This window comes from Micromesistius poutassou (assembly GCF_964030765.1).
Source record: "Micromesistius poutassou genome assembly, chromosome: 5".
NCBI lineage: Eukaryota > Metazoa > Chordata > Actinopteri > Gadiformes > Gadidae > Micromesistius > Micromesistius poutassou.
Genome location: NC_140275.1, coordinates 9,034,372 through 9,051,820, shown reverse-complemented (window position 1 = coordinate 9,051,820; position 17,449 = coordinate 9,034,372). Strand labels below are relative to the sequence as shown.

General features: G+C 42.5%; 1 protein-coding gene across 1 annotated transcript in view; it reads right to left on the bottom strand.

Moving 5' to 3' along the window:
- Positions 1 to 17,449, bottom strand: part of edil3a (EGF like and discoidin domains 3a) — an 83,034-nt gene that overhangs the window by 17,781 nt on the left and 47,804 nt on the right. Inside the window, exons 5-8 of the mRNA XM_084468047.1 lie at positions 12,309 to 12,490; positions 6,870 to 7,025; positions 5,045 to 5,189; positions 4,008 to 4,192 (exon numbers count right to left, since the gene is read on the bottom strand). Of these exons, the coding sequence (XP_084324173.1) occupies positions 4,008 to 4,192; positions 5,045 to 5,189; positions 6,870 to 7,025; positions 12,309 to 12,490 (668 nt within the window). The remainder of the gene's footprint in view (positions 1 to 4,007; positions 4,193 to 5,044; positions 5,190 to 6,869; positions 7,026 to 12,308; positions 12,491 to 17,449) is intronic.

Here is a 17,449-nt window from a genome sequence, read left to right as displayed (position 1 = left end):
CGGCGAACAAAGGCCCAGCTAATTCTTTTGATTAGGAAGAAGTGGGTCGGTCGTCACCAGTGCTGTATTTGAAATGTACAAATTGGCATATTAATCTCCTGTTAACAGGCCCCCATCTCAAATGATGGCTGGTCTCCTCTACTCCCCACACGGCAACAGCAACTAAACACAAAGACAAATAAAAATGACAATACACATGCATATCATTTAAACCAGACTTATTTCCATAATATAGACTTAAGGGCTCTTTATGGTCCCACGTTCATGCAACGCAAGGGGGTTACGGACCCCTTACGTCCTTGCGGACCCTCCTTGCGTCCACCGCAAGGACCTGACAGTGCGCCTCCCAAAAATTGTAACCTTCCGTCGAGGCGACGCAGCAGCAAGGGCTGTGATTGGTCCGCTCACTAAAACCCAACGCAGGACCATAAACGTTCACGACTACGTCAAAGCGTCTGCGTGGTCCTTGCGTCCCCATCTGAGTGCATCTCTATATCACATATATATATATGATGGACACACACTCAGAAAATAGGTATTTGTAAAGATAATTATTGTTGATCTATATACAAGTCAGGAGGATCAATGTATTTACAGCACAGCTTAGGGAACCACACACTTTTAACCTTCTGCACAGGAAGGAAAGTTGAACTTTAGGATCTTAAAGGTCGTCTTTCGTGTCTCCTGTTTGTCCAGGGAGACTTATGAGCTTTTAAGGAATGACCCAAAACAAATCTTAAATTCAGTTTTCTCTGAAAGCAATTTGGTTTGGGCCACGGCCCACCTGGCTGAAGGATTGGTTTTGTAAACCTATTTCAAAGTTTGAATTGAAGTGAAAATCTGTATTGTTCATGAAAACGAAAAAAGGCATAGACACATTGACATACAGTTTACAGACACAGATGCAATGTTTGCTGCAACTGACAGTTATTAGTCTGATGTTTGTTTTTTTCTCAAATAACCATTCAGAAACTTTAAATATGGTGTCTAACCTCTTCTTAACAAAACACACCATTAACAACGTCATCTAAAAGCTGGCATCTTGTGTTGCAAGTGTTTCCAACCAACTCATGTGTTGTCAAATTAAACAAATTGTGTTCATTCATGCAAACAGAAACAGAAAGCAACAACACTTCAAATCCTAACCAGAAGAAGTGGTGTATGGTGTATTTTGCTCTAAATTTCTTCTAGGAACATTGCAACTGGAGAGCACTTAATGCCTGTCTGGCAAATTCCCATTAGTCCGTGGACACCTTAATGTCCATAATTAACCAATCAGGGTCTGCCAGCTGGAACACTTGGCTGCTCCCAACGACTGCCTAGGAGTTAATCTTGAAAGCATCTTTAGAGATTCTGATTGACTCTGCTTTTGTGTGGCGCCACCCCCCGCTCCGTCAGGCGAGGACCGCTGCAGGTCGAACGCCACTACGAGACGTGTGCAATTTTGTGGCGGTGACACGCTTTCATTTTGAAAGTGTTGACACTACTTAACCACGACTGTTGGATTAGAGGACTCATTTTAAACATAATAAAACAACACCTTTCAAAGTGAGTCGGCTGTGTCAGAAAACAGATGGATAAGAGAGCGAATTTGTATTATCTGGAGTGAAACTAAAAGGCTTTGTGAGCTTGTTTGGATAACCATTACAGCATGTGTTCTGGCCATCAGGGGGCACTGGTATGACATTAGCATAAATATATATATATATATATATATATATATATAAATGAAATTAAAGGTGACATATTATACCACCAGGTGTGAGTGTGATTTGCCATTACAAGCTGTTTGAAAATCTGCCTCTTCTGACATCACAAGTGGGCGTGTCCACCTAGATGTATGACGGATAGATCGGCCTACCAGCCTACCCAGTGGACTGTAGTAAATGTTGCTCATCTTTCCATCATACATCTAGATTTTCAAAACGGCTTGTAACGGCTAATCACACTCACACCTGGTGGTATAATATGTCACCTTTAAAAATATATATACTGAATATGAATATAATATATTAAAATGAATATATACTCATTTTAAATGGGTTACTGGCTGATGATTGGATGGTATATTGACCACGCCTTGCTTTTGCTTCAATTAAACCACATCGATAAGAACCATAATCATTACACCCTGCATTCATCTAAATTAACTGGTGTGCCGTAGATTTATCATTGAAATATAAAATGTGTAAAGCCCATATTCTAAGTTGTCTAAGTATTCCTTCTCTCTACTTCTTCTCTTACCTTGATACCGCTTGAAGGGAGCGGCAAGGCCGTTATCGTGATTGAGTGGTGTACTTAAATTGTCATTAGGTCTTGTCAATTTCATTAATCAGGTTTCAAGTCTTGCTCAAAAGTCACGAGAATTAATTATTTCCCATAGCAACACATGTGAATGGGATATTAAGAATACATTTGAATAAATATCATTTCCATTTCCTAAAACCATAGTACCGTCCTATCTGAATGATCGAGGCCGTGGAGGCCATTGTGTCCCTCCTACATCCGTCCTCCTTCGCCCACAGCGTGTTGTAAGAGTACACACAACTTAGCCTCTGCCCAAAGCAATCAATTTAGTAATCTGAGCGCCATGATATCTGACCCTCCTCACCCCAGTTGTATTAACAGTACATCCGACTGGAAGCCCGGCCCAAATCGACCAACATCCAGATGGGGCCGTTCAGCAGGCGAGTGCTGACGGTGTACATGCTGAGGACGGTGTACACGCTGAGCAACACCAAAAAGCTCCAGTCAGGCTGGAAGGCCCAGGGAGCAGCGAAAGCACATCTCTGATTTCACTTAGGATGAGCCGCATCACATTTCCTATGTCTGTTTTTGGTTAAATAGTGTTGGATCTCAACTTAAAAGCAAAGAGGAAAGAGCAGCAGATTTCCAGGTCCCATGTCTGTGTAGGACGACTCTTTATGTCCATGTGTGTATTTATTTTGCTTAACAGTATTGGGTCTCTACTTTAAACGGAGGACCAACGTAGATACAAGGCTGATGTTGGTGGAGGGTGACCTTTCTACGGAGAGGAATACTGATTGAAAAACCATGCTGTGATTTTGTGGTGTAATCATCATTATTGGAGATGGCATCTGTCCCTCGCTCTGTCTGGGGAACATTATTATTGACCGATTAGAGAGAGAAGATGACACCTCGATAAACTAGTTTCTCCCGAAGTACGAATAATGATTGATAATAATTAATGAGTGCTTAAAATAAGTCACTAGAGTACAAATTGTTCCTTGATTACCCACGCCTGCCAAATTTAAGTACCTAAGGGTTTGGATTGAATAAGGCCTGATGAGCTAGGCTAGCCAGGTACTTAAACAAAAGTAGGAAAAGTGAATCACACGGCAGTGTATTCATATTTTTATACCTTTCTGGCATACCAATTCCTGCAAAATATTTATAACAAGAATAAACTGTTCCAGCAGACAGGCCGAAGACAAGCTTCTCTCTCTCTCGGCTTGGCTTGGCCTTTCCAGGAGACATTTTTGGATAATCATTTAGCAATGAATACAAATCAATTAAGGGTTTGACTTTAAATGGCGGCTGTTATCTTTGCAGGGCGCCGGCCAGTCTCTCGGTAGATAACGCCACTAAATGTGATCAAACAGCTGAGGGAATGTGGGTGTGTTTACACAGGGCCAGTAGAAAGACACAGCTGTCTGTTCGCTTGCCTTTTATAGTTCCCGACCGCGCCGCTATCAAAACCAATTATCTAATACCTAGGAGGAATGTACCTTTTTTTAGAAATGTTTATTTAAACTGACCTTGTTTTGTACGGAGGAATATCGGATGCTTCAAACCTTGTGTCTTGTTTGTTTTTGCATGCAAATAAATATTCAGTTCACACAACGACAGCGAGGTAAGTGGTTTAAAAAAAACGACAAGCCAAGTGCACGTACTACTACTGTATCTGTGTCTTTCCGCCACCCCCTCCCGTCTACCGTACTGTTAAAGACGACGCTGATTATATAGATCACTGATCGGTTCCATACCTGAAGCCACTGTGACTGGTCACTGCGTCCCGCCGTCCAGGCGTTGACCTTCCCCTGCTTGTCCAGCCTGGCCTTGCCGGGCTCCCAGGTGAACATGTCCATGTTCAGAGTTCTGAACATGCTGGAGGCGGTGATCTGGTAGTCCTGGATGTGGCCCGACTTCATTCCCATTGGCTCAGAGCAGCCTAGAGCCAAAAAAAACATCCCCCAAAAAAACACACACACATGTGTAAGAGCTGGCTTGCACATTGGAAAAAAAAAAGGCTATACAGGTCTGTCGCTGTGGGGCTGCGGTACACTCTTTTGGGGTTCCAAGTGGGTCTGACCACTTGTTGTTGTTTTAACCCCTTCCCGCTCCTTAGTCAGCTCTTAATTACTTTGTAGATCACTAAACGGGGGCCATCTTCTTGGCAACCAAAACTGTAAACTTTGGCAGCTTTGTTGACAATTACAGTGCCAATTCAATTTTAGGTCATGTATCGAAATCAAACTTGAGACGTCCAGGGGAGTACGGAAAACAATCAAATATAATACAGTCAATATGAGCGCACAACACAAAAGATACGTCAGTGCTGTACGGCCCAACGTTTCGAAGACACAACCAAAGTAGGGAGCAGCCCCCGAGCTAGCTACAGGGCTATAGCATCACGAATCAAACCACATTCAAATCACACTTTTCTTGCCAACAACTGCAATAAGGAAGTGGTAACCATGGCAACAACACAACAACAAGAACGTACATATTGGGTGTTCTTTAAAAGGGTGACTCATTCACAACACAACACCTAGGGAGAGTGACACTTTAGGCCCCCGGTATATACGGTATACGAACAATATACAAACAATATTGAAATCGGTGCGTTCACAAAGGCTGTGGACCTGCTGTGGAACACAGCCATTTTGACAGGCTACAACATGGTGGCTGCGATTTGGCGGTCGCTCTTTGTCTGTGCACAGGCAGCCATTTTCAATTCAAATTCGAGTATACGGCGGGCGTGGGGGGGGGCTTTTTAGTGTTGTTGCCTTGTTGGACCCACCTGTCAGTTCACATCCGAGGAGCTCCATGCGCAGTGTACAGTGTCTCCTGCAGACTTGTGGGTAAATGCGCACATACTGGGCCTCGATGGGCGGGGTGAAGGAATTGGCCGAGGGAGCATTGTTGTCGACGTTCCCTCTGAAAATCTGTTTCAGGAGGAGTGGAAACAAACGACAGCTGTAAACAGACACAGCAGAGCTAACATGCCACTGTGTGTGTGTGTGTGTGTGTGTGTATGTGTGTGTGTGTGTGTGTGTGTGTGTGTGTGTGTGTGTGTGTGTGTGTGTGTGTGTGTGTGTGTGTGTGTGTGTGTGTGTGTGTGTGTGTGTTGCCCTCTCTCTTTCTCACTCTCACTCTCTACCGCTCCTTCTCTCTCTCCCTCACTCTCTCTCTCTCTCCCTCTCCCACTCTTCTGCTCCCTCTCTCTATCTCACTCTATACCGCCCTCACTCTCACTCTCTACCGCTCTCACTCTCCCTCTCACTCTCTTTCTCTATCGCTCCCTCACCTTTTCCCTCTGTCTCTCTCTCTCCCTCTCTATCTCACTCTCACTGTCTACCGCTCCCTCTCCTTCTCTCTCTGTCTCTCTCTCCCACTCTCCCTCTCTCTCTCTCCCCATCTATCTCACTCTCACTCTCTGCCGCTCGTGTCTTCTCCATACTTGATACATTGCCATCATCCAAGGTCAACAAGATAGAATTACAGGGCCCATTTCTCGGCCCATTTGAGCTCGTAATTCATTTAGGCAGACTGGTATGTTTTTACATTAGTGGTCCAATTATGTGGCGATACCTTCTAGAGTGTATTTTTACCGTAAAATGAGCTGAGACAGAGTATGACAGACCCAGTGATTTAACTGCATGATTTGTGCGTGGTTGAGGCAGAGGCAGAGATAGATGGAGAGAAAGAGACATTGATACATAAAGAGACAGAGGGAGAGAGAGAGAGAGAGAGAGCCAAAGGGTGATGGAGGAAAAGCAATATCCATTGAAATGCAGTAGAAACAATAGCACCAACTTGTAGAACAAATAGAGGTTAGCAACGGCAACTGAAGGTTAGCAGGAACAAAGAGTAGTCCCGCAAAACAAGGTTATCACGCACATCTAAAGCAGGACTTATTGCTGCAAGCCCCACTGTCACGATTATATCCCCACTCTCTTCCACCACAAAATGTATGAATAACTCACCTCGCCCCTCTCCACGCTCACGCACAGGCACACAAAACCACACAAACAAGCCCCGCCCACACACACACACACACACACACACACACACACACACACACACACACACACACACACACTTAAGAATTCATACTATATATTTGAGTTTGCGAGATACGCCGCGGAAAATTCAAGTGCATGGAGTTGAACCAAGCGATAAATCTCGAGGCTTGGCAGGCTGGTCATTTGGGGCCTGGCTGTTGAGGACAGCCATGGTGGGCTGTCAGAAATGATACAAAGCCGGGTGGGGCGTTTGGTGGCTATTTATCCCCAAATAGTATAAAAAAAAATCCATTTAGAAATAATAAACGTGGTAGGGGGCAGTGAGATGGGCCCGGTGTGAGCAAGCTAATTAAAAAGCCATCTCATCACGTCCTTCAATCTGCCCTTGACTGAGTGCATGATCTCCACTTGCTGTTTGTGGCTGCTTGTACAAGCGTGTTTGTAAGTGTGTGTGTGTGTGTGTGTGTGTGTGTGTGTGTACACGTGTGCATGAGTGTTTGATAGAGATAGACTGATAGGAGAGAGACCAATGGGAAGGGGCAGTGAGAGACAATCAGTAGTGTGTGTGTGTGTGTGTGTGTGTGTGTGTGCGCTACTCACCATGTCCCCGTCCGTGCCCTTGACTTTGTACGTCCTCCACGTCTTCCCGTCATCGCTGGAGGCTACTTTGTACGACTTGACGTACTCTGGGCTGCCGATGCGCTTTGCACCCTGGGTAATTAGGCCCGTGACCCTCATCCTCCTCTGCAGGTTAATCTGGGGAGCAGAATAACAAGCACCAAAAAAATAGCACCGTTAACATTCCCATAATTCATTTTCTACAATATTTCATGGGAGCTTGTACATGTGATTGTTGCGATCAGCATTAGAGTGAGATTATGCACACGTGTGCGTGCGTGTGTGTGTATCCATACGCAACTCTCTCGCTCTCTCTCTCTCTCTATGTGTGTGTCTACCAATCCTTTGTAATTTTTCTTAAGTCGTTGGGATCAATTTGCCCCCTGGTATCTCTTGTGTCAGAACCATCCATCTTGTTCAGAAGGGGTGTGATGGGATGGAGCATTTAATCAATCCTGACACCCGGGATCCAGTGTGTCAACCCCCACATAGACACTGCCATCACAGAGCCCATGCAAAGCGTCTTAGCGTGCCAGGAGTGTGCAAGAGGGAAGAGAGCCGAGCGTGGAGAACGTGATTGATGTTTAGATACACGCAGCCCCACGATTCGTATCGTAGCACCGCGATCGCTGTCTGAGTAACTCCTCCGTGTTTGATGACACCATGTTAACTCAAACCTTTGATGAGTACACTTTCTTTGTGTCTTTTCTTTTATACGTTATCACGTACAATATTTATATTGCAAAACACACACAAAACAAGACCTTCAAGTGATGTTATTTTCTGATTCTCTTCTGTGGTCACAGATAAGGTTTTGATTGTGAGGTTATCATGTCCAAAATGTATGCGGGAATGTGTTAAATGTACAGTTCCTGTTGGTTTACAGTCCATCCTCTGGCTCCGTCCCTGAGTTGCAGAAGCTCAGACCCTGCGATGCTGCGCCGCATGCCAAACGTGAATGATGGTTTGAACTGGCAGCCAATCTTTGATTATGTTTGTGGCTATAGACACATGCTGGAAAACTAAATCCCTGAAAGAGACGTACATGTGTATCCCCAAACCAACTCATTATGGGCTGTTTTGTTTTAGCGTTGCTTCCTCTGTTTGTATGTACTGTATGCTCTGAGTGAAGACATTATCTGTCTACCTGCCAGTTTTAATGTCTTAATGTGCTTTTAAATCCGGACAAGCAATGAAAACTAGCGGGTAAGCTAACACTGACATATTCACTTAAAAGTTGATCAATGTCCACATGTAAAAATAAACTCAATATAGAAATAAATTAAAAAGTATGATGAATGCACGCAGACATGCATGCACACGCACTTACACACACAAGCTTCATGTTATTCAATAAATAATATGTTGACAATTGCAATCAGTATTACTATAATTATTGTTAGAAGGACACAAACATAAATGCATCGAGCATGCTGCACTTATCAATTAATTACCGTAATCTTTTATTTGAGACTGCTTCTTTTGATTCATGTTTAATTCTGTTCAGTGTGTGGAATGTTTGTAAGTCGCTTTGGATAAAAGCGTCTGCTAAATGCCCTGCATGTGACTGTAAGTGTTCACTTTGTGCAAAAATAAAATAACGTGCTCGCTAAATTCCCAAATTTCAGTGACGCAACTTCAAAAAGGTTACCAAAGCCATGCCTGTATGCGGTGCCAGGCTTTGGGGCCATCTTCACTCATTATTCCTGATGGTAGTCACAAAGAAACTGAGCTCTTTTGAAGTGATTGCTTTTGTACATTAGCCAAACTCTTTTTGTTAACAGTAATTGAACAGAAATGTAAGAATTCCACCACAGAACTGTCTGAAACCCTGCAGAGAGAAGTGTATTAATATAAAAAAAAAATGATTTCTACCGTTGAGTGTCAAGAGACAGCAGGTTCAGCAGGAGGTGAGGAGCTCAGTGTTAAACACTTCTTTCTAAATCCATATTCGTGCAATAAAACACTTGTCATTCTCTGGCACTGTTGCTAGAAAGACATTTTGACTGTATAACGGGGAATATTATGCCCCGTTATACAGCATCTTCGGCAAAGATGCTGGGATTTACACAATGTGTAAGGGTTAAGCCTCAAGCTTGTAGTGTGGGCTTAAAAACGCCACCATACAGCAAGTACAATGCGGATGTGATATCCAACGTGGATTAGGAGTCCTTGTGGGTCCAGACAGTCACCTTGATCGGACAATTCACAATGCCGTCGTATATGATCACGTCCTAGACCTAGGGCAATTTTGGGATTTCCAAACAGAAACGACCAGATATGCTTCAGTTCAGTAATAGCTAGTGGCTGAATTAGTGAGACACATAATGACTTCATTAGTGAGACACATAACAGCCACTTTTACACTTTATGCACACACACACACACACACACACACACACACACACACACCACACACAGAAAGACAGATTTTTGTGTTCAAACCAAACCTGCTGAAAGTAAGGTGAGTGTTCTCCTTAAAAGGTCTCCAAGTTTGGGTAATGGTTCTCTTATCTGTTCTGAAGAACTTTCTCTGATTTCCCAGAGGTTTTTCAGAAGTACCCCCAAATGAGCACAGAGTGCGTCTCATTTGTCAGGAGCTTTTGAGTCGCGCCGATTCTGTCTTCATTAACGCTGATACTTTGTTATATACAAAATACCTTAGAGTAACAGAGAAATGGATGCTTGTTGGGCACTGGAAAGGTTATTATGTGTCATATATTCCTGTATGTCAAACACAACACAAGGAAACCATAAATTAAAGTTAAAAAAAACGTGTTGTCTTCTTCCAAAAAAACATCCCAGAAGCAATGTATAAAAGACATACATACTATGAAATAACAAATTCAAAATGTTTAAGAGTTTGGACTTATCAGACAAACAGATAATACGAGCCAGGCCTTATTAACGTTTTATCGTAAACCAACACATCACTTCTGAAACTCTCCCTCCAGGTACACATGCAGAGAGTTGGCCGCTAATTGTTGAGGCATCGAGGCATTTCTGTATGGTAATGTTATTTATCAGACTATGCACTCGATTTTAAGCTAATACTATGTCACTCTATACATTCATATGTATAGAGCTTTGTTGTGTTGGAAATGAACTGTAGCCAGTTAAACAAATACAAAGACTTGTGATTATCCCGATGTAGGAAAACAAAATAACACTTTATCTCACACAACCTCACCCCCTCTCCTCTTACTCATAGACACAATATAGACCAGAGTAGAAGAGAAACATGTCAATATCTGAGCACAACAATAAATGGTCCTTTCATATTTATGGGAATTATTTCATAATTATTTGGAGGGGTGTACCCAAAAAGTAGACTGGTTAAATCATAGTTCAGCAAGATCTGTATCTTCTCAAATTATATATATATATATATTTTTAAATGGACACATTAATATTTCTTCACTATCCATCCATTATTTTCAACATTGCTCCTAGTGTAATGTTACGTTTGGATTAAGCATACGGATCGATCGCGCCGGTCACTTCCACTTGATTCCGTAACCCGGTTACCTTCAGGAAGTCAATCAACACATCCATAAGTCAAGAACTCTTTATAGATCCGTGGCGTTTTGATCTTGTTAAAGCGATCTTAAGCAGAGAACTAATGGGACAATCCATGAGGGTCTAATGATGTCAGCTGAAAAGTGAAAACCCTGAACCATGGCGTTAAATTGGGGCAAAAAAAGGGATGATCCCGGTTAGGTTCCAGCCATTAACAGTGCTTGACCCATGGTTGGACCGCTGACGGTTCCTTTGCTTTCGATCGCGGAGCGTGAATATTTCTTTATTATTCATCCCCTATTCTCAACATTGGTCCTCGTGTAATGTTATGGTTGGATTAAGCCAATAGATCTATTGCACCCGTCACTTCAACTTGCCTCAAATCCGCAAAATAATCAATTGAAGTGGCCAATCAGTTTGAGTCGAACGGGTTGGAACGGGTTAGAGACTGAGCTACAGCCCTAATTGTTTGTTATTTGTAGAAGTCTATTTTTACATTAAACAGTTTGTCCATTCCCCACGGGTCTGGCGGCGACCTGGTCTGACTTAGCATGCAAGAACCATCGCTCCTTCGCCAGTACAGTATGATCGGTTTCAAAGCCCCTCAAGGCGAGCAGACAGTCACCTCAACTGTGAAAGCAAACCTTCTGCCTAGCGCTGCCAGTGCGCTGACGTCCCCGCACCGGCCTGTTTTCCGTGAACACGTTGGCCCCTCGAGGGCTCCCGCCGAGCCCTCAGCGTCTCGTGCTACTTCTCATGTGGCATCGTTAGAGTCTGACAAACCACCTGAATATTTCATGCTCCATGCTCTGTTTGTTATTTGTGTTGCAAGCTGTCTTTATATCTCCCTTCCTCTGACGTTCTCCGTAGCGTGGCTGCGCTCCGTCAGAGGCTGACCTCTGGTTGCTGTTTTTTTTCCTTCTTTCTGTGGTATTGGTATTCATCGTGTTGGTCAATATCTCTTTGAAGTTCTGCCTGCTCTTTTTTTTTGTCCCACGTCTCTCTGTCACTCACTCACTCTTTCTATCTATCTCCCATCCATTCACCAAATTCGTCTCATTTTCAAAGAACAGGCACCTGCTGTGTTTCTTTGTCGGTTTAAAGTGGAACAATCTGTTCACAAGTCTCAATATATCTGGATTTATTTGTGGATCGGGCCCCGATCCACCCGGTCAGTTAGTGAAAGAAGGACCGAACAGGGCAGCCAATTGGTGCACTTTTAACTAGCCTCATGCTACCCATAGATAGAGCCATAGACTACACGTTGTATCGTAGTCTATTTCATGCCCAATTGTGCATCAAGAGGCAGCAATCACACGTTGACAATCAAAAAATCAGTGCGAACAAAACAAACTGAACTATAAAAGGAAAAGGCTCTACAATTAAACACGCAACTTAAGAACTATCACTACCCTGTGAAGAATGTTGTTGTTTTCCCCCGACCAAAAAAACCTAACAATGTATAAGCACTTGCTGAATGAAGCAGAGCCCATGATAGCGCTTCCTTACACTCCACTAGGCCAGCAGCTGTTCAGCCCTCTGCTTACACTTTTAATTGCCCTCCGAAATGAATCAGTAGCAAGCCATCAATTCATCTGTGCCAGTAATTAACTGTAAAGCCAGCCACATTAGAGATATATGATAGCGTTCCCAGATGCATTTCCATAAACAAAACATTTCCTCCCCCAAACAAAGAGATTTCTTCTTTAAAGCGGACTATGTAAATGTTGGTTTAAGCATCTCACTCCGAGAAGCCAAAGTATGTGTTGCAACTATTTTGTTTACTTTTTTTGCTTTGCACTCTGAAATGATGCCCTTTTAGGATTGTGTTTGGTGGGATTGTGTTTGGTGGACTCGTCTTGCACTGTGACATTTGGTGGCCCCAGTGTGGAAGAGTCTTACCTGGATCCAGGGCCATCGGTCATTCTCTGCGGCAGTCCAGGCGTTGACCAGGCCCTTCTTGTTGAGCCGTGCAAAGTAGGGGTACCACTTCTGCAGGCCAAAGAGTGCGCGGTGGGTGGAGGACGCTGTGATCTGCTGGTTGGAAATTATACCGCCCTCCATGCCCAGCGGCCCGGAGCATTCTGGTGAAAAGCAGGAGAGGAGAGGAGACAAATGAGAGCCAGCGTGCGTAACTGCGCATGTATGCTTGTTTGTTTTCCCTGGTTACAGTTGAGCGGTACTTCCCGAGCATCTTTGTTGCCGCAACGTGTTTCCGAGACTCATGCATACATTCATAGCGTGTGAATTAACAATATAGTGCAGACGCATTCACATGTGATTCATGCACCTGTCAGAGAAACCATGTGTTGCCATTTGGCATTTTATTTAATAATGTGATCATCATGTGCCAGCCAAGATGGGCTTCACTTTGGCTCATGGCTGGACACCATCTTAAAAGCATCCTGAATGTTATAATTAGGAGCAAACCCTGTTTCAGTGACAGCTGGGGATGACTTCCTCCCTGGCTTTTCCATCCATCATACACAAAGGACACAAAGTGTCTATGCAGAGCCTCCGCCTGTGGTGCTGGCAGAGGCCACTTCAAGGTAGTCTGCCCCACAAGTCTCCCGTGGGTTGGTGTGCAGAGCCGTTTTTGTTTTTGTCAATCGAGTGCAGTCATTTCTTTCTAGGCGGCTGGCCCCTCTTTAGTCCTTCACATCATAACAAGACACGGCGGAGGGGACCATTTTTTTTGAACATGCAGCACATATCCAGTCAATGTTAAATTACACAAGAGAATAGGTCATTCTGTTACGATATTTCACACAAGGTAATATCATAACAAGAATTAATGAATAAAATCCCATCAAACTCAAAACAAATCGGGATTCCGTCGAGGCTAGGAAAGTGTAGGACATGCTTGGCAATAACATTCTTCACGTTGCTCATTTGGCTCACAGCTGGTTTACGATCAAAGATGCTGTGTTCTGTTAAGATTCCTCCAGCACAAGGCTGTATTCCATTAGAGGGACATGTGTTATTCATGCAAATTGGATTATTTTTCCCTGCCATAGGCATGAAATAGCACATCCCGCGGCCCGCCATTCTAATAGGAGGCACAGGTGTGGTGAGAAAACCCTGATCATAAACAATAAACTGGGCTTGAGTGCAGGTCGCTAATGACCTGCGCGTGGCGCGCTGCCATCCGCAGTGAGCCACCATTAAAAGCTGTTCATGGCTACTTTGCTCTGAATAACTTGTGCTGTAAAGCTCCATGTCACCATTCCCACTGGGGCTAACCCTAGGCTCCGGTAGTGTTGTAACCCGCTTGGTAGTTCAGCTCATGTCAATGACTTAGAGCAATTAGAAGCTAGCCCTTGCTGCTCAAAACCCTCTCTGAATTATTTGATGTACAAGCACCGATGAGTGATGAGCACAAACTACATTTTTATTTTTACCTCCTCCTCTCGCTGTATTATATCGTCAACAAGAGCTGTTAAGAGAGGCAACATCTGTATTATATAGCCAATAAGAGCTGTTAAGAGAGGCAACATCTTAATACACTGTAGCATGACTTTTAAAATGGAAAGGGATTGGAAAGGGTTGTTTTGACTCCTTAGAGAAATGCTCCAAACCAGAAGAGGGCATTCATTGAGCATGAACAGCGTATGTATTTGCATTTGTGACTGTATCTACAAGGCTTCCATGGACGGTATTAATAATGGACTGAATGCGTCGTTGTTTTTGTTTCTTATTGTTAAGTTATCATTTTTCACAATTGGTCAAAACAAAGAACGGAAGACCACATTTATAGAAAAGTTATTATCATAAATGAATAGCAACTACCAGGGGCTTTGGATAATGGCATTGAAATTACTATTTCACGATGTTTTTTTTTTTTCTATTTCCACGACACATTCCCTATGCAACTGCAATCAGAAATCTACTTTTAGTTAAGTGTTAAACATTACACCAAAAAACTGATTATACAACAGAGTAACTAGAATTATAAACTGTGATTTCGATGTGTTGATGATTAGCTATTAAAATTGGAAAGTAGCTGCGTACCACAAATACAATATAAATGAATTTGTCGTAACAATCTCCGTTATAGCAGCCCAGTGGATTATTTAAATTCAATAGGCTTTCAATAAAGGTTCACTGACATGGGAACACCGTCAGCTATAAAATAAAACACAATCAAAAAACACTACAAACATTGCATTGTGTTTATGACACCACAGGGTGAACCTGTAGGAGACCCAGGCCTTGATTATATATTTTCATTATCTTCATGTCCTCATTTAGATAAGCACACACCCTTCCTAAACAACTCACACATCTTGTGAGGTCGGTCTGTTCACTTCTGAAGCTATTCATTGAATTTAATTCCTTATTTTTTTATCTCTAAATGATAATTAGATAGATAAGCTAAAATATGATGATTAATCAAATTGAATATGCCAGGGAATCCCCAGAGGTCCGGCACACATTTGCTTACTAAAGCTGAATGTAAAGCTCAGCCTCCGGGAAACGGCAGCAGCTTTGGCCAATAAAAGCCTCTGTTGTGGAATGCAGTGATCAGACGATGCGTATTTCTGATTATTGCCTAGATATTACCACATATCTAGGCATTAACATCTCCCCCAGGCTGTCAGAGCTGAATGGACTCAATTTCACCCCACTACTCAAAACAATAGATGACGACCTCCACCGCTGGATGAATCTACCTTTATCCATCCTGGGCAGAATAGGACTCGTTAAAATGACAAATCTTCCTAAAATAAATTACCTCCTTTCAATGATTCCAACTCACCCGACTCTGACTTGGTTCAACTCTCTAAATTCAATAATCACCAAATTCTACTGGAAAAATAAAACCCCAAGGATAAAACTGACCACACTCCAAAAACCCAAATTACAAGGTGGATTAGATGCACCACACTTCTATTTTTACTCTCTGGCAAATCAACTGCAGTATATATACAAATGGACACACCCCAGTCACTCAGATCATACCTGGCTAGACATAGAACAGACACTTTGTAAAGACATTCAGATCTCAGATATTCCATTTCTCAGCCAATCAATAAAACGTCATCCATGTTTCAATGCGTTAACAATAGCTTCAGCTCTGACAGCCTGGTGGAAATTTCATAAAATCACTAACTCCACTCTTTCACCTTCAAACTTCACCCCAATTTGGAACAATCCGGATCTAACCAGCAACAAAAAAACACTTAACTTCCGCATATGGGCAGAAAAGGGCATCACACACTTTAAACACATCTTTCACAACAGCACCCTGGTTTCATTCCCCTACTTAGTCCAGGAGCACGGCATCGGGAGTAATCATTTTCTGGAATACTTACAACTCAAATCATCCGTTCAATCCAAAATCAACATCAGAACCACAAACCTCTCCCTCTCTCCTGAAATCTCACAATTAGCTAACATTCTCTCTCCCAAGAGACTCCTCTCCCAAATATATAAAATAATATCACACTCTGGCAATAGCATAGTCTTACCATCAAACAAATGGGAACAAGACCTCTCTATTACTCCCGATGCCGACTTCTGGACCCAAATCTGTAAGAACATTTATCTCATGACTAAAAACGCTAACCTGCAACTCATACAATATAAAATACTCCATAGAACCCATTACACTGGACAAAAAATGTTTAAAATGGGATTCACATCTGAAACATGCGCACACTGCACCCAAAACTGTCCTGACACCTACATTCACGCCACCTGGCACTGCACCCCGATCGAGCACTTTTGGAAAGAAGTCATTGGATCTCTATCTGACTTAATGGACTGCCACATCCCCCTATCCCCGTCACTCTGCCTTTTAGGAGACACAACAACACTCACAATAGATAAAACCAACCATAGACTGCTCCTTACATCTCTAACTATCGCCAAGAAAACTATCCTCATAAACTGGAAATCAAGAAACACCATACACCTAACTCACTGGAAAAATTTACTCATAGACCACATTTCACTGGAATACTCACCTTCCCCTCCCAACAGCACAACAGAACCTCTAGCCACCTGGCCTAAACTCATCGATTTATTAACCTCTTAAGTTTCTTGTTCTTTCCTGTCTGAGAGCCAACCACCAACTATCAACCATCCATATCATTATCATTACACTTTCCTCATAGAAATCAGACAAGCATACATGAATACATTCACAAGCACACTCTTTCTTTATTGGTTTGTTCATCTATTCATTTATTTTGTACTGTATCTGCCCTAAAGAGAAGAAAAGAGAAGAAAGGAAAAAGAAAAAAAGAAAAAAAAAAAAAAAAAAAAAAAAAAAAAAAAGAAAGGTCAAAAGCACACAGACTTAGCACATGCACATGTACCTGTGTTGCTATTTTTCTATACAATATGCAACTATATTTTCTACATAGTTGAGCTTCATACAGCTGTGTTTTTTTTTATCCTAAAAATATCTCAACCTGGAAACTAAATACACAGTGAGATGTTCTGGTATCACTTCCGTACCCCTACCTCTCTTACGATTCTCGATTCTTCGAATAGTTCCATAGCACTAAGCGACTTGACATCTGTACCCACACATACATGGTCTCTGCATTGTTTAATAAATAGTAAAGTACTACACATGTTTTTGAGTAATTTGAGAATACAGCATCGAATAATTGAATGTCTACGGAGGAGCGCATGCCTCATCCTTTCAGTTAAGACCCAACATATCAGTCTGATGAACTGATATGTTGAGGCCTTAAAGTGGGAACATTTCGTTTTTCATCTGAATCACAGTATGAGCCTCCACAGATGCCTTTGACTCTTTCAGTCCCACAAAACAGAAAGAAGCGCTGTCCTAACTTATGCATCTCCACTCTCTGTGTTGGCAAATAGAACATGAGAGTTGGACTAGCACAATGTTAAGCAGGGAGGCCGTCAAGGATCACAACCAGCCAGCGTTTTTTTGTTTGCTGTTTGTTGGACATGTTGCTGCAAATGAGGAACTCCAGGTCTCCAGTTCCTGGGTATATAACATTTGCATAATCCATATCCTATAATGATAACATTAATTGCACTCTTATACTCTTAATAACTGT